Genomic DNA, 19995 nt, shown 5'->3' with positions numbered 1-19995 from the left:
TAGCCTCAATAAGGTGCCCGAGTGCATGAAAGAAGCATCAAAATAGATTAATAGAGCAACCCGGTGTCACGGGATCGCGTATACATAGTACGACATTAAACAACATAAGGACGCATTTTAGGCTTATCGCATATCGTCATTTGTACGTCACGCAACAAAACAGTAATGTCCGCAGTTGAGTTTAGGCAACAAAACCACTTAGTTAGGTTTAGGAAAAACGTCATGGTTGGGCTTAAAATAAGTACGTTAACTAAGTAAAATACCCACGGAAACAACGTAACATACGTACGGAAAACACGTCACAGATGTCACTAAAAAACACATTAAAAACACGTTACAAACGTCACTAACATAACTTACAAAACACGGGTCTCAAACACCGGTCTCCTCCTTCAAAGTCCTGTGTTTGTTGGACCACCTCCCGCCCTGCCTGCCCACCATAAGCGGTCTTTACATTCCTTTTATTCTCCGTCACTAACGCTGACTGTTGCACATTACACAGTCAGTACAGGTATGTGTTCAAATGACACAACAAAAGCAAGAAAGCAATTGCATGCTAAATGCTTTTCGCGTTATCGTGTCATTCATACGCCTTTTCCTGCGATCAGACTGATAGAGCTTGTCTTTCTTTTTTTTTTGGGAGTATTTTTTTTGGCATTTTGCCTTTATTCTGATTTGTTTATTAACTGGCCTGCTGTCATTTTGCAAAAGTTTTTCCACGGGCAAAGCGAGTTGATCTGGGGGGTCTGGTTTGAAAACCAGTTTTTACTTCCACCAAGCAGGTCAGCAGTACTGTATCTCTGAAAATAACAGATTCATTCATATAATATTTCATGCACAAACAGCTGATTTTTGAGGGGATTTTTTGTTTTTAATCTTTTATTCAGTAAACATACATGCCTTCCTTCTTTCAACTGCATAAAAGCAAAATATATATATATATATTTTTTATCTATTTTCTTGTTTTAATTGGACATCTAATTAAGTTTGGGTCTAATTGGATTGTTCAGGCATTTTATTATTATTATTTTATTATCATTATTTTCAACTTTACATTTTAAGAGTGGTCTTTTTATATTTCCTTGCTCTGTTCACACCCATCTTCACCCTGAAAGATAAACTCAATGCTGCAAACACCAGACGCACGGTGTGTACAGTCAACAGTGGAAATGCCTGACAGCCTGTGGGCCAGAAAAGAAGTTAATTACGTAATACCTTCACATAGAAGCACATGTAATAACAACGTTAATGATAAAAGACACGGCTCCATACATTGCAAAGTCCCATGTGTAGCATCAACAGACACAGCGAGTCGTTCAGGATCAGGGCGTCTCTCTGCAGCATATCAACAAAAGGAAATCATGGCGAGGAATGCAGCCGGGCAGCTTTCTCTGCAGCAGAGAGGAGAACAGCACAGAGAGCACACATTTTTCATCGGACCAGTCAGTCTTTCTCTCTCACTGTCTCTATCTCTGGGTGCGTCCACCTGTCTGGAAAAACAGATACTCTTTCTGTTGCTCAGAGATCCACATTCAGCTCCCAAATACAACACAAGCAGCTTGTTATTATAGGCCTAATATATATGTTTCCTTTTCAGGAGAAAATATTTTGGGCAAGACCTGGGAGAAGCGACTGTATATGGATCCTGGTTTAATAATGCCAAAACAATATTAAACAAATACTATTTGTATTAGTATTTGTTATTGTTTGTGTAGTTTATATATTCACCTAGGTACTTGACTGCTGGAAACTGTATTTCATTCATATTATATATATATATATAGCACCATCATTAGTATTACTATTATTATTATTGTTGTATTAGCCTAAACTACACCTATATTATTATTATTGTTATTATTATTATTATATTATCTTATCTCATTATATCTCTCTCTGTATTATCATATTATACAGCTATACTACTATTATACTATTACATTACACTACTGTATCATACACTATAATATACACTACTATATTCAGTACCCTTGCACTATTTGCACTACCATTGGCACACCGTTCCTTCACTGCTGTACTTATGTTATCTTATTTTTTATTTTACTTTACTTTACTTGATTATTTTACTTTAAAGCTAGCACTTTTAGCAAACCAAAAAGCCATGCTGTCCCATTCACCCAAACTGACCAAATAAAAACATCCTAAATCCAAATATATTAACAGAATATTAAAAAAATGTTTTTTTTTGCAGTAGCACATCATATTCATGTTTCCATCAAAAGTTTGTGCCATGTATTAGCTATGACAATTTTAATATGACCTTATGATGAAAACCATCTAAAGGTTATGTCATCTTCCTCACCTCATGCTTTTCAGGGTCAACTTCCTGTTTGATGCTTGCCCCGCCCACCTGCGTGACGTCACACCAATGAGGGCATGCAGTGTTGATTATGAGGTTTCATAGCTCATAGTGCTCAACAAAAAAGGTTTTATTTTCACTCATCAGGCGAGAAAATAAACCCGGTATAGTATTAATGTCCCATTCAACCTGATGTCCCAATCACCCTTAATTCATCCTAGCTGTTCTGGAGCTTTTGATCAAAACATATGATCTTCCTCAGCAGATGAAGTCATCGTGGAATTGGCCTTTTTTTCTGAGCCCTTTAAGGACCTCTTATCCATATAGGCTTAAATGATGAATGAATGACTTTATTTCGAACATAAAAATAAATAAAAACATACAAAATAATAACAAACAAAACAAGAGTAATAGTGTTCTAAAAGGAGTAGGCAGAAGTAAAACTTATATTTCCCTACCCCTTTCTCACTTCTCTTCTAATAACTCATATATCATAGAATGATAATATAATATATAAACTATCCCAGATTTATTTACATCCCAAATTAAATATATGAACAGCATCCCAAGTTTATTTACAACCCACATATCCATCCAGAGTTAAAAAGTAGATATAACACAACCCTTATAACAACTCTTCCTCAACCATATACCTCCCAAAAATATATTTGTTGTCTAGCTTTTTAAAGTGATTTATAGATCAAATCTTTATTATTTATTTTATTTTAAATAAATCTTGATATGATTGAGAGCTCCAGAACAGCTACTAAATGGACCTTGTGGATTAGATTGTTTTCATCAGCTGCTGTTTCCAAAGTCAAAAATAAACCTTAAATCTTACATTTTAAGTGAACTTGGACAAAAGGTGCTCAGAAAAATGGAAATTTGAAAATCTTTATTACCTGTGAACCCCATCTGCTGATTATAATTGAAAGCTCAAGAGCAGCTTAATTTAACATGCCAACAATAACAATGTTAACATGTTGATGTTTAGCAGATATATTAATGTTTACCACGTTCCCTGTCTTAATTTAACATGCTAACAATAAAAATACAAACATGTTGATGTTTATTATTGGACAGCTGAAAACACCGGACATTGACAACAATAATATCAATATCATGTGCAATACTACTTTTTCCATTTTCGTGTGCAATATCACTGTTCATTGTGTGTGATATTAATGTCCAACAAGTGCAATATTACTTCTTTTTCTCATCATATGCAATTTTACTTCTTTTTCTGTTTTTTTTTTTTTTTAGCTTACTTTACCTTTTTTTATTCTACTTATCTTATTTACTAATTTTACTAAATGTATCTTACTTTTAGGCACTGGTGCTAGAAATAGTACTTTTTATTTTATACACTTGTATCTTACACACTTGAACTTGTTGTAATTTTGTTGTAATTTTGAGCAATCTCTGGCACAAGAATTTCCTTCGGGATTAATAAAGTTCTATCTTATCTTATCTTTAGCAGATATATTAGAGTTTACCATGTTCACCATCTTAGTTTAGGTGCGACTTGATGTTGGCGCTGGAGAGGAAAAGTCAAGGAATCAAACGAGGGTTTACAATTTATCTTTAAATGTCTGAACCACATTCATAATCCAGACAATATTTGTCGAGACATTTTACCAGAAACACTAAAATGTCAGCCTCAATGAAGAAAAGTCATTAGTGTAGGATTCATCCTCTCAGGACGATGAATGTCTGTACAAGATTTCATGAGGATCCATCCAATAGCTGTCATTGCCACGCTGCGAGCATGGCTAAAATGATGAACAGAAGTAATAAATTCTTCCAATATTGAGAGAAAGAGAAAACATTACAAAGAAGTACATGACAAGTGACAACCAAGAACGGCTGTAAATCTAGATGAAAGGCTGCACGCTGGTCCTTCAGGGTGTTAAAGCTCAGTGATGTCACCGCAGCTCAAAGCTACCTGTGATTAAAAAAAACACCTACATGGGCTTTCTCAGGCTAACAATGCAATTTAACTTAAATAAATGTGTGGTGATTGGAATGGGAACTTAAATCCTTGAACTGAATTGAACTGAGAGGAAATGACAAAGGTGAGGGTGTGTTAGTCTCTTTCACTAAACTAAACACAGCATGGTTGTCTGGTTTACAGAGTCAATCTTACAAAGCTTTCATGCTTGTACTGTACCTTGAACTTCTTCCCTTCACTTCACCTGAACAAGTACAGTACTGTACAGTCAGCATAACAAAGATATGTGCGTGCCAACAAATGGAAATATCTACTCGTGTTAACTTCTATGTCTCTCATGTTTTTCATCTCAAAACAGCAAAATACAGGTGGTGAATAATCTGATTATTAGAAATGTAAAAACACAGAGAAGACTGATAATGATACTGTGTCTCATCTCTGGTTTTCTTCCTGCAGATAAGCGTTTATCTCCGCATCGTCAAATATCTTCAGTCCATCCAGGCAGAGCACATTTCTGTGTGTTTGTGACAAATGTGTGTGTGTGTGTGCGTGCGTGCGTGCGTGCGTGCGTGCGTGCGTGCGTGCGTGCGTGCGTGCGTGCGTGCGTGCGTGCGTGCGTGCGTGTATAGGAACAGGCAGCAGCAATAAAACATCAGGTAGATATGCCAAGTGTGTGTGTGGGGTGGTTAATTAATTCAATTAAATATACATGTGACTTGGATGTTAAAATGTAGGGGGTGGGAATAGTTTGCATAGTTGTGTTTGAGTAACAAAATGCATTTACACAAAGTAAACCTAAACACATCCACACCCTGCAAAGGCATCCTATGCACTCCTACTAACACACCCAAGACAAGAGGTACAAGACGACAGTCACACACCTCTTAAATTCCTTCAGGTATTTCACCTTTTGCTTTGTTAAACATGCAAGGTTTGATTGTATTGTAACTCTATAACAAAATTGCCACAGTAAAAAGCCTTCTCTGAATCAAAAGAACTTCAATTAATGTCGCTGAATTCTCCGTAGAAGAAGTGAACGAAGAAATCAGTGTTTGGTGTAAATATATTTAATCATAGGCCTGGATATTAAATCAAATCATACATTCTCATCAGCTCATTTCCACTTAATGTTTCCGACAATTACTTATCGTGACTCAACAGTTTTTTTTTTCCAGGCCAATCGAGGTAAAGTGCTGGAACTACTCCGGCACGTCCATCTTTAATTCTTTAACATAAAACACTGAAGGGGGAAACAAAAAATTAAAACCAAAGACATTGATAAAAATTAGAAAGCAAAGTGATCCTCCAGCTAGTGTTTAACCAGGTATCACAGGCTAACCAGGTCCCTTAAGGATCAGAGGAGATGAAAGGTCTTTATAGTTACAGTATATCCATAGACATGTCACTCGTGATGAAAACATTTTTAGTCCTACTCATGATGGACAAACAGGCGTGGTGGTGTGATGAATGAAAGGCTGCTAACAACTCCCTCCAGTCCTTTATGTTGACTGCTGTCCTACGATATTGATTTTACTGAAATGCAAATATCAAAATAAAAAAACATAATATGAATGAATTACAGTCTGAAGGGCTGAACTGGTACCATACAGTCATCACCCAGCACGCCCTTTAGTAGAAACCTTGTGCCTTGAAAACATGAGACACCGAGGGGTGTTAAAAATTGCGGCTTGCGCTTCCATCTAGACGGGCTGAAGCAGTTGGACCCTTCTCTAACAACACACGTCATACAGGACAACATATACAGTATGACCCAGTTGATAAATTAAAAACACTGAACAATCCAGCACTTTTTTTTTTTTAAAGTAACATTTCACACTTTTGATTCATGGCGTTGTCTTTCATCATCCTGTTGATGCACCTAAAACTAAAAAAGCTTTATCCAAATTCTTCCAGACTGACTTGTCAGTATACGAGGTGAAGGTTTGAGTAACAAATTAGCGTCTTAATGCACAGAGAGAGAGAGAGAGAGACCAGAGCAAAGGTGGAGGGAAGGAAATGGGACGCAGCGGAAGAAGCTGATTGATAAAACAACTTCAGTGTGTTGAACTACATGTCACCGGATATTCATGGTATGTGATGAGTACTACTTTGTGTTTTTACGTCAAAGTAGCTGCCATAACTGCACTTTGTAGATTTTATGATTAAGAAACGATGCTGAAAACATCTCTTACATAAAGAAAAAAAAATTACATATAAAGGCGCTTACGTTACACTGAAAAAAAACAACTACTAATGATGCCTAAGTGGCTAGTTTACTCTGACAGCATTGTGAAATAGACAACTTGGCTGTACTTATAGACCACGGCATGGTAACCTGTAAAACCTGAAAGCCACAGACACCTCCATGGCTCAAATTAAGGAGGGATGCTCAGAGCCCGTGCAGCCAGATGTTATTACTAAAGGTGGCAGGTGAACTTGGGTCATATTGCTACTTGAAATTGATTCGATTACTTTTCTATAATCTTTCTTGGTAGATTACACTCTGCGTTCCTCAAACTCCACCCATCTTGCACTTAGGCACTAAAAAAAAAAATCTAACATAAAAGCAATTTAAATTATTCTAATTAACATCTGACCCAAGTCTGGTTGTTTGCGGTGAACTCAGGACCTCGTGGCTCTCCTGTGGGGACCAAAGCCCGGAGGATTGATTTAGCTGCCGAAGCCAAAGATGCCCTTGATGTAGCCGGTGAGGCCGCCCTTGCCCTTCTGCTCCACCTTGTCATCCAGGGGTGGGAAGGCCACGTGGTTGAGAGCAAGGTCAAAGAACAGCGGCTTGCAGGGGATCGGCTGGAAGTCGGGAGGGAACTGGACCAGATTGGGCTGCTTTCCTACGAGGGCCGGGTCGAGGCGGAAGGTCTCCAGGCGGTTGCAGAGGGGCTGCATGAAGGAGGAAGAAGTGAAAAAGAGAGCAATATATAATAAAGTTTATACCAACAACTCAGAGACTCAACTTATTTTTTTTTTTAATCGCTGTCATCCTTTTGTCTGTTAAATCTGTTCTTCATTTCTCTTTTTAAAAAACCTGCTGCTTCCATGATGAAGGACAACATTAACCATATTGGTGTGGCGTCTCTTGATTTTGTTCTCTTACCGTGTTGTCTTTGACCTGCTGCTGAGAGGGAACTTCAGCCGTCTCATCAGTGTCTGAAACACAAACATTTCCCAAGGGTTGTACACAGAATGAAGCAGAACAGAGAAGAATGTGACTAAACGGGTTCTCATATTGTAAAAAAATTAATGAGTTGGGTAGAAAACTGTCAAAACAAAACTGTATGTGTTCTCACCTAAAATAGCAGCAGCTTGAAGAGAGTATTTTTCAGCGCTGACCTCAGCAATGAGCTCCTGAACATCAGGAAGATCCTGCAGAAACAAACACAGTGATGTTTCTAGTAGAGTACAGATGTTGGTAAACTGTCAATGTGACTTTTTTTACTACAAAATCCATCTGAAAATCTCTGTGGAGTTTGTTTCCTTTTTATTTTGGTGTGTTTATGTCAACACATGTGTAGGGGGCCTTTTTGCAAATTAAACTGTGTGGTACTGAGAGATTGCTTGTTTTCTTTTTATTAGAGCTGTCACAGTTAACCCGATAACGCGTTAACCCATGTCATACTAGCTTGTGGTGAAAGAGGTTAAATAACGCTCCAAACTTGTACAAAATTTAGCGAGGAAAACTGTCACGGCCATTTTCAAAAGGGTTGCCTTGAATTCTGACCTCAAGATATGTGGATGAAAATGGGTTCTATGGGTACCCACGAGTCTCCCCTTTACAGACATGCCCACTTTATGATAATCACATGCAGTTTTGCGGCAAGTCATAGTCAAGTCAGCACACTGACACACTGACAGCTGTTGTTGTCTGTTGGGCTGCAGTTTGCCATGTTATGATTTGAGCATATTTTTTATGCTAAATGCAGTACCTGTGAGGGTTTCTGGACTATATTTGTCATTGTTTTGCATTGTTAATTGATTTTCAAATAATAAATATATACATACGTTTGCATAAAGCAGCATATTTGCCATTATTTTGCAATTAATCATGGACAATCATGCGATTAAATAGTTTTTATGACCAACCTTGAGGCTGTTGTTGAGGCCCTTGGCCTTAGACTGGACCTCCTTGGCGTATTTCAGCACCCTCTCATACAGCACCAGCGCCTCACTCCACTTCTTCACCAGCACATAAGACTGGGCTATGAAGAAACACCTGTGAGCGGTTCAGAGGGAACACATGAGTGTACGTATTTATGTATAAAAAATGAAAACAAAAGACATGACTACAAGAGGACAGCAACTGCAAGAGTAATACAATGTGGGCTCATGGATGTCATGCCAATATATGGCAGCAATGAACATTAACTGTCTCACAAACACTTCAAAATTGGAAAAAATATCCAGACGACACTTTAATATTTGAATCTTAGTTGTATTTTTTGATTAGGAGGTAGTAACCCCAAAAAATGTCTGACCTGTAGGCCTTGTAGACCAGTGTCTTGAGGGACACCTCCTTCTGGAAGGTGTGGTCATCCTCAAGGCCCTGCAGGGTGGAGAGCTCAGCCAGACTCTGGAGAGACGGACGGACAGAGGAAGGTTACGAGGAGAAACAGAAGGGGAGATAAAGCCGTTTCACACCAAGCACAGATTTAAGTCCGAAAAATGTGCATGAAAATGTATAAAAAATGATTTTGTGGTTTCTCATGAATGTTTGCACACTCTCGCGGAACATTTGTGCGGGGGAAACTTTGGACGGACCTCGATTTCAGCGGATTTCCCCCTGCGTAAATATGTTTGACCAATGAAATTCTTTGTTCCAACTGATCACATCCATTCTACACAATTAGCCAGTTTGTTGTACGGAGAGAATGTAATTTCAGGGCCTTGGAACAGGTTTGTTTTCATGGCAACAGACTTGCGGACAAATTGTCATTTTTCGGTTCAATGTACGACAAACACTACGACCTCAACAACCAAATAAAGGACAATATATGGCTTGAGATCGCCCAGCTGCTGGGATACAATGAAGATGGTAATGTAGCTGATATGCACTTGCTGACGTTATATGCTGGTGAAGGGACGGGGCTAGCCACAACAGCTAGCGTTAGCATCACATTTGGGGTTCGATTAGTTTATGTGTTGTGTAGTTAACGTTAGCCCCTTAGACATTCCCTGTCTAAGTTTTTGTTGTGTGAAGTGGACACGGGCACCCTCAGGAAACTCATTTCGGCCTCATTGACGAAATTGGAACACGGCAACACTGATAATTCGCACGCACCACATTTTCGCATCGCACTGGTGAAAAACAGCTTTTACACTGCGACAAAGAAGTGACAGAAACTGTCAAACAAGGCCATGTACACATCCCTTCACTGTTGATAACACAGATCAACAACTCATCACACCCACACAGCTACTGTGAGCAACTGAGAAACAATATCTAACTAACTATACTAACTGAAATACATGCTGCTCTTATGGACGATTCATGTAAAAAAGGCACCTTTGTCTTGACTCATTTATTTTATTTTTTAAACTATTTCTCCATACATACAGGGCCTTGTGATTAAAATGATCACAATATATTTGACATTTACCTGCAGGATGATGTCGTAGAGGCGGATGAGATCCTGTGGACGGGGCCCTCTCTTGCTCTCGTCGACTTCGGGTTCCTTCAGTTTAGCCTGCAGAGTGTGAGCCATGCTCTCGTTCCTCTTCACCAACGTACACAGCTTGATGTAGGTCAGGTAGCTGGGAGAGGAGACCCACAGCACATTTATTATTCACTTATAAAGGAGATAAATGAGAGAAATGTCAGAGGGTGGAAAGACTTATTTATGTTTAGGCCTGGATATGTTATTGTGCTTGTCTTTGCAATATATAAACTGAATATCTTTGGGTTTTTGACTGTTGATCAAACAAAATAAGCAATCTGAAGGGGCCACATTAGGCTCTGGGAAATTCCAATGGGTACCATTTTCTGATATTTTACAGACAAAACAATGAATGGAGAGAAGAATTGGCAGATAGATAATAGAAATAATTACAGATACAGGATGTGATCGCATAATCGGACACAGCAACCATCTCAAAAATATGTGAAGTCTGATCCTGGCATTTACAAGCACAAGTAAGTGTCTTCTTAACTGATGTTTATATATTTCAACACGTGTTTCTTTTACCTGTGCAGGAACTGCAGGTTGGACACCTTGCTGCTGTCACCATCAGTGCTCCTCTCTCGCTGCTTCTACAAGACAAGACAAGTGATAATTAAAAGAAAAAGCTTTTACACATTCTTGTTTTAACGACACGTCTTAACTTTTGTTTGTAAGCTATAAATCAAACAGACAACTCTGACCTGTTAGCAAAAAATCACCAACAAACTCATCCCTCTCCTTCACCAAAATATGTGAACTTTTTAAACCCGTGTTATCTTACCGCCTCACTCTTGAGTTCCTCTTTCACAGCCTGGATGGTGTCTCTGCACTCGGCCAGCAGCGTCTCATACAGATGCTCTTTGGTCTCCTCGTTGGCCGTCTGCACAACAGAAACAACAAGGCAAAAATGAGCACGGCTCACATACCCCCGCTCACTGCTTGACCCCTACTAAAGTAGGTTCAAAGGTTTTGCCCTTTTGGAAAATTTTCAAACTTTTTGGGCACCCTGGACTTCTAATCCCCAAAAAGCACAACTAGACCACACTGTCAACCATCATACCAAATTTGAAGTTCCTAAGTTAAATAGTTTTCAAGTTCTGCTCCGGAAACGAACGTGTGACACGTAAACGGACGGAAGGACGGACACGCGGAGCACTATATACCCCCGACTATGTTGTCGCGGGGGTATAATAATTAAGATTTATAGTGGAACATAGTGGATATTTGACACAAACGTTTCCAGTTTCATAGTAAAATAATAATATTGGCTTCACATTAAAAATAGGGTTGTCAAAGTTAACGGGATAACGCATTAACGCAAATTTGTTTTAACGCGAATAATTTCTTTTACGCAATCGACCTTTCGGAGGTTGTAACGGGCTCAGTTTTAAAGCTAGAGTAAAGTTATTGGTATCATATGAAGCTACAAAAAAACCTAAGGAATCCATTGGTAATTGATTTCCAATAATAAATATATACCTATGTCTGCATAAAGCACACATATTTGTCAACTCCCATGTGGATAAGAGCATTAAATACTTGACAAATTTCCCTTTACGGTGCATTTTGAACAGATAAAAAAGGTGTGATTATTTTGCGATTATGTTTTATTTATTGACAGTCCTAATTAAAATGTATTTACTATGAAGCTGATGCAGGAAATGGTGGTACTAGTACTATCAATAGTCGATACTAATACTATCAATAGTGCTAGTAGGTTAATCATTAGCATTATCTCATTACAGCGAACCAGAAAACTGTATTAAAATGTGGATCGGTCACATTTGGCAGGTCTGTATCAGCACTGATACTGATCCACCAGATCAGAATGATAACATGCATGTTGCAATTAGTGCCTTGTGGTGCAATGTTGCAGTTATGACAAAAGGTGTAGAAAGATTTAAGGAAGAAAAATAAATCATGAAACTATGTCCACGGGTTTCATATAGAGAGGAATTTGGGAGGGGAAGACTCTTTGTAAATATGAGGAAGAAACATTTTACACTTTCTAGACCGCAAAACTGAACTGTAGCCTGTAGAAATTTACAGAATCAAATGTTATCTCCTAGTCTGAGTGGTTACACCCAAAATATCTTAAAAATGAAAAAGAATAAACGTAAAAACGCTTAAAAAAAAAAAAAGAAGATAGACACACATTAGTCTCAATATCTGAACTCTGACACACTTTCCACCTGATTAAAGCTACGCTTGCACTCATAAGAGTCAATCATGCAAACACAAATATTTCATCCTCAAGTCGTAGTGGTGATTGATACAAAGAGCAACTGTGACTGTGGCTAACTGGGGGAGAGGCACAGGTATGTGGCCCGGCAGGCTGCCGGTGCATTCCTGCACACAACTCATCAGCAACCATCACGCTCTGGAGTTTCAGGGTTCAAATATTTGTGAATGACGGGATTGTTCTTCACCTCAGCTTTCTTTCATCGACACACCCGAACAAAAGGCCTGTGTTACTCTACGACTGTCACGGATGTCTACAGGATATTTGTTCGTACTTAAAGAAAGAGGCCATGTTGGACTAAATGGGAAGATGTAAGCGATTAATGACAAAAGAAATGTTGATACAGTATCACTTTTGTGGATGTTGCTGTCACATATTCGCCTTCAAAAAGGGGCGAAAACCTTAGGAGGCAACACAGTGGAAGAATGTTACGAGGAAAATTCCTCGTAGTGATAATAGTCTGGTCACACAGCTGCTCTCATCCACCCAGAAGGCTCGATGTTATTTAGTGTTACACACTCGTGCCAACACCCTGGCAACGCCTAGCATGACCTGCTCAACCTGTCGAGCATCCTCTCTTGTTCAGGAGGAGGGCTGGACGGATAAACCGATTAGAGTAGGGAGGAGTCAGCGGAGCTCTTCCCCTCGGACTGATGTACGGCCCAATACGGCGTTTCCTGTCCCCAGAGGCCACGAGCTGGGGATCAGGGGTAACACAAGGGAAACTTAAGGTGTTCGTGTGATGATACTCTTGAGCAATTTGGGAAAATGGCACCTAAGCTTGCTAGTTTACAACATTCACTCACAAAGATAATATCTGAGGATGTTATTTTATGATGTAGGTCATAAAATATCAAGAAAAAACCAAACAATAATTTAGCTTCAAAGTACAGCTGCAACAATTTATGTATAAGTTGGCAACTATTAAATTAATCAGCAACTATTTTGATAATCGATTAAATCGGTTTGAGTCATTTTTTTTGTTTTTTTTAAGTCAAAATTCTGATTCCAGTTTCTTAAATGTGAATATTTTCTGGTTTCTTTACTCCTCTATGACAGTTAACTGAATATCTTTGAGTTGAGTTGTGGAAAAAACAAGACATTTGAGGACGTGATCTTGGGCTGGTCAACATTTTTCACCACTTTCGGACATTTTATAGACCAAACAACTAATCGATTAATCGAGAAAATAATCAACAGATTAATCCACAATGAAAATAATCGTTAGCTGAAGGTTATTCAGTTACATATTCATTCAGTTACAGTCACTATTATTTTAACAATAGACTGTAACGCTACAGTTGAGTCCCAAAAGGGCCCATCTGAAACTGAAAGGTGTTTAGAGAGGATAATACTAATCTGTCCACAGAGACCTGCTGGGTGTAGCCCTGTATTCATGTGTGGGCTGAAATGCACAGAATGTAGTCGAGCAATGAGAGACGCTGCATGCCAGAGACCTGAGTGGCTCTGGGTGTGACAGGTATGTCCGAAGGGAGTGCTGAGCCTTCTGGCATCAGAGAGCAGGAGGAATGAGCTGCGGTGGCAGCGAGGGAACGTGTGAGACTGGAAAGAGGAGAGGGCCACCTACTGAAAGTTTAAGGAACTGCATGGACTGTGAGGAAGAGGTGATCTGCTCAAACTAAGGCTATATGTCCATTTTGAGATGTTTCATCTGAAGCCAAGACACCTTAACATTAGAAAGGTATATACACTGGAAGAGTAGTTATGGACATAGGCTCGCACAAGTAGGGTTGGGTATCATTTGGAGTTTAACGATTCTGCTTATCAAATCTTAAAGCTACAGTCGGTAACTTTGCGTAAATATGATAAAAAGTTATTTTCATCAAACTGTCACTATATCCTGACAGTAGTGCATGAGACAGATTTTTGGAAAAATCGTTCCTCTGTGTCCTCCTAGTGCTCCTAATGGCATTTGCAAGTTTTCACCACACCCGAACCTAAACAACCAATCAGAGCCGACCAGTCTCTAGGCAGCTGTCAATCACTGCTTGTGTATGGTCTACGCAGTCATACATTTTGGGCAGCATGTGGGCAGAAATTTACATCACGCGGACCCTCGTATCATTTGGGCTTTAGACCACAGGGACACCTCAGTATGTATTTTTAAGAGCTGACGTAATGATAACAATAAGGGCTTCACATTGAGCGCAGCACAGTTTGTTTTTGCCCCCAACAAACAGTTTGTTCTTAGCCCCTACAAAGCAGGAACTAAATATACTGACCTGAGCGATGGCGGCCTCATTGTCTGCCAGACCCAACAGGAAGATGCGGGCCTTGTCTATCTTGACGGGCACCGTCCGCCCTCGCCACTCCACCTCACTCATGGTGGCTGCCTGCTTGGTTCTTGCCTGAGTGATCAGGGCCTGAGGAGAAATAAGAAACACATGAAACGTTTTTCATAAAACATAGATTTTCAGATCCACACGAGCCAAGAGGTCTTTGATGCACACAAATTTGCTCAGTTTACATTTTTTAATAAGACCTAAGTTGAGGAGCATGTGTGTGTTCCTCCCCTGATACGATATTAGGCATCAAAAATATATGAAAGATGAGTGATGATACAAGCATATAAACTAATGCCCAACTCCTGTATGTTCACCTCTAGTTTCTCAGCCATCATGCCTCCTCCTCCACCAGTCAATCTCATCTGCATCAAGTCATTGATGGCGTTCTGGTCACCTGCAATCAGACAGAAAAAAAAAAATCCAGTTAAACTGTGTGTGTGTATGTGTGTTGGAGGGAGAGAGTGGGTGATATGAGCTTCGGGACATGTCCACTTAGTGAACAACGTCTCACGATGCCTAAAGAGTCTAAGATAGTGTTACTCACCAATGTTGTAAGCACAGTAGCGGATGTTGGGTGATATCTCGTCCACACGCTGGCGGTACAGGACTGCCAGCTCCTCAGTGAAAGCACTGGCCAGCTTCTCATAGATGGTCCTGACAAGACACAAATGTGGTTGTTTAAAATTTCCCAATGAAATAAAAAAATCATACACGACAAACTGCCACTTATTCTACCGATGTATTAAGAAACTGTAGTGATGTTTAAACTCACTTGCACTTGTTGAAGGCCTCCATGGCGAGCTTCCACTCCTGCAGTTCAAACTCCACCATACCAGTCAGGTATGCAGTGTACGCCTGAAATAAAATAGATGATTATTAGTGAATAATAGATTTTTGCTCCCTGTAACACAGCTTTAAATAATAAGTTCTTTAAGTATCTTGGGGTCTTGTTCACAAATGAGGGTAAAATGGAGCAGGACATGGACAGTCGTTTCAATGCGTCGGCCGTTATGCGGGCGTTGTACCGGACCGTTGTGGTGAAGAGGGAGCTGAGCCGGAAGGCAAAGCGCTCCGTTTACCAGACCATCTACGTTCTAACCCTCACCTATGGTCATGAGTTTTGGGTAGTGACCAAAAGAATGATATCGCGGATACAAGCGGCCGAAATGAGTTTCCTTTGTAGGGTGGCTGGGCTCAGCCTTAGAGATAGGGTGAGGAGTTCAGACATCCGGAGGGAGCTCGGAGAAGAGCCGCTGCTCCTTTGCGTCCAAAGGGGCCAGCTGAGGTAGTTCGAGCATTTGATCAGGATGCCTCCTGGACGCCTCCCTTTGGAGGTTTTCTAGAAACGGCCAACTGGTAAGAGGCCCCGGGGTAGACCCTGCACATTTGATATCTCTTCTGGGCTGAGAACGCCTCGGGGTCCCCCAGGAAGAGCTGGAAAACATTGCTGGGAGAGGGACATCTGGAATACCCAGCTAAGCCTGCTGCCCCTGCAACCCGGCCCCAGATAAGCGGAAGATAATGGATGGATGGATATGTCAACAATGTTATTAATTTTGTTTCATACATAGTAACAAGCGACCATTAAAAAATGGTATAAAGTCAAAGAGTGATGTGACAAAGGTTGAGAACACTTTTGGACCTTTGAGGCTACAATCTCATTGCACATGTATACCTCTTATTCTATACACGTCTGTAAAAGCAGGTTGAAGGTATTGTGTACCTGCGCCTCAAGTTTGGTCTTGGCGTCGACGCGGGGGCTCTCACAGAGCTTCTCCAGCTTCTCACTGTGCTTGGCAGCCTTACGTAGTCGTGCCAGCAGGTGGAAGCGCTTACGCGGCTCTGTGTTGGCCTCCTGCTTCAGCTGCATGGCGTAACTCCATGCACGCTCTGCCTCCATCAAAACCAGCAACAGATACCTGAAGAGGGGAAGGTCATTGCATCAGTTGCTTGGTAGCATATTTTCACCATTTATAGTTGGCAATCAGTAACTGAATTCCAATCCAAGGTCGACAATCACCAATTTATCTTCTGCAGATATATTCATTACAAGGGCTGGTTTAAATTCTGTAGTTTAGCAGCGAGGTGTACCAGACCAGTTGCAGACTTTTATTTCTTTTGTAGATAACAACACGGCACAACATTTATGTACGAACGGTCCAAACTCCTCAGTAATGTGCGTTTATTATCCTGCTTCAAACACAGGGTTTGTGTATCAAACCGTTATTTACTGTATATGAGGCTCTTCCGTAACATCAGCCGGTTAACTGCACATGAATGTCCGACTCAGACTTTCCATTCCTCACCTGCTGTCAGAGAGCATTTCGACCGTTATTTTCTTCCCAATGAACTTGTGTCGGTTGCCCATCCTGAAGCCAAGAGTCTTGCGCAGGCGTCGTAGTCTGCGGGAGCAGTAACCCCTGCACACAGTTACACAAAGATGGTTACGTTACAGTAAATTCATAACATTTACATGTACATTTCTAACCCTGGTTTCTCACAATAGACATGACAACCACACAGTAAATTTTCACCGATACAATTCCAGGGTTTTCTTTGAAAAACTATTATTCTAAATTGACTAAAGGAAGATTTATTATTTTAGCCACTTAGAGTTAAAAGTAGTGACAATGATGTGTGTAAAATACAATGCGTGGCCACTTTGCTGTTGTATTTGATTGCATTATATTGCACAAGTGTGGTTAATAAAGTATTAAGATACATTTGTACACCAGCACAGTTGCATGTGGGCCATATGGCAGGAGAGGTTTTCATGCAAACAGCTTCTTCTCAATGTAGAAAACTAATTTGGTAATAAATACTGTGTTATATCACAGTAATCTGGATAAAAAATAATGTGAAATGTAAAATTTAAGTACACATAAAGTTCACAGATATGCCCTATGAATGGCTTGTGATCATGTCAAAACTGTGCACCTCTATGTGAACAGCCATACAACAGTTTACCAAACACAAATCTCTGCAGCTATGGTCCAGGTAGTGCAGGTGTTATAGGTCATGTATGACCTGCACAGCTCACCTGTATCTCTGGTAGTCTCCGTGTCTGAGGCCATGCTGCTGCTGGGACTCCTTGATTATTTGCAAAACTGGGAAATTGGTGTTAAGGGACAACCTCATCTATATCATCACACACACACACACACGGTACTTCCAAGGGGAACATTTGAGTCATGCATATTGAAGTATGAATATGACAGCCATGTTAGCAGTGGACGTACAGACCCAGAAAAGTCTGTGCTGTGATATTTTGCAGTAACACAGCTGCTACTGAAACTGAGAGGCTACAGCAGTTAAACATATATCTATATCATCACACACATGGTACTTCTAGGGGAACTTATGTCATTCATATTGAAGTATGGATGTTATAACCATGTTAGCACTAGACGTACAGACCTAGAGAAGTATTTTGTACTATTTTGCAGAAACAGCAACACAGCTGCTACTGAAACTGAGAGGTTACAACAGTTAAACATATATATCTAAAGCAGCACATACTAACTGACATTCTTAGTTGATTTAACGTCCTTATCTTGAACAATAAGTTTGTGACAAGCCAAATAAATCAGCTTTTTCTTCCAGGGAAATGTATGTTCTTAATATTGAAGTATGAATATGACAGCTGTGTTAGCACTGGACGTACAGACCTAGAAAACAGATAATTCATACGACACCTTCTCACACAAAAATATATCTTATACTGTATATGTTCTTAATATATATGTTCTTAATATGCCCTTTAAAAAGTATTTCCTTTTATAATTGTAATGTAAATGTAATATAACTTATTATTTTAATGGAGCTTCCCAGCAAAAAGTATTTCACACGTTTGTACCTGTATAACAATAAACATCTTGAATCTTGAGTCTGTGCTGTGATATTTTGCAGAAACAACACAGCTGCTACTGAAACTGAGAGGTTACCAGTTAAACATATATATCTAAAGCAGCACATACTAACTGTTGTTTTAACATCCTTATTCTTGAACAAAAAGTTTGTGACAAGCCACATAAATCTGCTTTTTCTTCCAGGGGAACATATGTAATTCATATTGAAGTATGAATATGACAGCCATGTCAGCACTGGACGTGCAGACCCAGAACAGTGTGAATGTGGTGCTGTGATATTGAACACAGCTGCTACTGAAACTGAGAGGTTACCAGTTAAACATATATATCTATAGCAGCACATACTATCTGACATTCTCAGTTGATTTAACATCCTTATTCTTGAACAAAAAGTTTGTGACAAGCCACATAAATCTGCTTTTTCTTCCAGGGAAACATAAGTAATTCATATTGAAGTATGAATATGACAGCCATGTTAGCAGTGGACGTGCAGACCCAGAAAAGTCTGTGCTGTGATATTTTGCAGAAACAACACAGCTGCTACTGAAACTGAGAGGCTACAACAGTTAAACATATATATCTATAGCACATACTAACTGTTGTTTTAACATCCTTATTCTTGAACAAAAAGTTTGTGACAAGCCACATAAATCTGCTTTTTCTTCCAGGGGAACATATGTAATTCATATTGAAGTATGAATATGACAGCCATGTCAGCACTGGACGTGCAGACCCAGAACAGTGTGAATGTGGTGCTGTGATATTGAACACAGCTGCTACTGAAACTGAGAGGTTACCAGTTAAACATATATATCTATAGCAGCACATACTAACTGTTGTTTTAACATCCTTATTCTTGAACAAAAAGTTTGTGACAAGCCACATAAATCTGCTTTTCAAGCCTGCCACTGACTGACAGCCTGCTTCAGTGTGACACGTAGCCTAAATAGAGCTGAGGCTAACCGACGTTATCCTCTACAGAGAGCTAGCTCAGAAGCTAACAGTTAGCTAGGTTAGCTCAGCTAGCCGTTAGCTTCTGACACAGAACCGTTGGACCAAAGGACGAACCGGCCGCTACGCGTCTGCTGCTGTTGAAGGATACTTTCCAGTCCGAGTCCTCCGTTTTCTTTATTCGCTCCCGTGGAGGAGAGTTTAGCGTCGTTCTGTTTGTCTGCGGCCATCTCTAAATGTCTCTGGATCTCTGGATGCTAACGGCTGAGCTCTACCAGCTACACACACATGCTCAGAGTACAACCAGCGACCGATGACGACACAGGGAGGGGCGGAGCTACATCCAACTCTCGCGAGATTTGAGCTGATTGATTGATACTTTTTATTTTTATTTGACCTTTATTTAACCAGGTAAAATCAATTGAGAACCAATTCTCATTTACAATGATGACCTGGCCAAGAGGCAGTAGCACAGTCCACACAAGTGACACAAACAGCACAGATACAATACAGTATGACAAACACATGAGAAAATGGCTAAAAACAAGCATAGGTAAATTAATAAACACTATGTACAAAAAAAGGCGGATTACTGGATGTTCTTTGTAAAAATGGAAGAGAGAGAGAGAAGTGAGGGCTGGTCAGCAAGTACAGCAGTCAACTATGACTTGTTGCAGCTTTTCT

At 39.9% G+C, this 19995-nt stretch overlaps 1 protein-coding gene across 2 annotated transcripts; it reads right to left on the bottom strand.

Moving 5' to 3' along the window:
- Window positions 1-5322: 5322 nt before the first annotated feature.
- Window positions 5323-19655, bottom strand: srp68 (signal recognition particle 68). Of its 2 annotated transcripts, none has more exons than XM_037764105.1 (16): window positions 19463-19655; window positions 17532-17598; window positions 16798-16911; window positions 16215-16410; window positions 15264-15346; window positions 15036-15145; window positions 14806-14885; window positions 14429-14569; window positions 10725-10823; window positions 10469-10530; window positions 9884-10037; window positions 8762-8856; window positions 8370-8499; window positions 7577-7652; window positions 7384-7436; window positions 5323-7169 (listed from the first exon to the last, which is right to left on the bottom strand). In XM_037764105.1, the coding sequence occupies exons 1-16, from the start codon at window positions 19539-19541 to the stop codon at window positions 6942-6944; spliced, it is 1767 nt and encodes a 588-aa protein (XP_037620033.1). In that variant the 5' UTR covers window positions 19542-19655; the 3' UTR covers window positions 5323-6941. The 2 variants fall into 2 exon arrangements, with proteins under 2 accessions (XP_037620033.1, XP_037620032.1); XM_037764104.1 differs by having other exon boundaries at window positions 10469-10533; window positions 19463-19654.
- Between the last annotated feature and the right edge of the window lie 340 nt (window positions 19656-19995).

The sequence above is a fragment of the Sebastes umbrosus genome, chromosome 3 (genome assembly GCF_015220745.1).
Source record: "Sebastes umbrosus isolate fSebUmb1 chromosome 3, fSebUmb1.pri, whole genome shotgun sequence".
NCBI lineage: Eukaryota > Metazoa > Chordata > Actinopteri > Perciformes > Sebastidae > Sebastes > Sebastes umbrosus.
Note: the sequence above shows the minus strand (reverse complement) of the source record. Positions and strands in the feature narration are given on the sequence as shown.

Coding starts and splice junctions, on each gene's coding strand:
- srp68 (XM_037764104.1), bottom strand. CDS start 19,541: ATGGCCGCAGACAAACAGAACGACGCTAAACTCTCCTCCACGGGAGCG. Junction 14,570..14,805: donor TGATGGCTGAGAAACTAGAG/GTGAACATACAG, acceptor ATTTCTCCTCAG/GCCCTGATCACTCAGGCAAG. Junction 7,653..8,369: donor GCCTCAACAACAGCCTCAAG/GTTGGTCATAAA, acceptor TTGTTTCTGCAG/GATCTTCCTGATGTTCAGGA.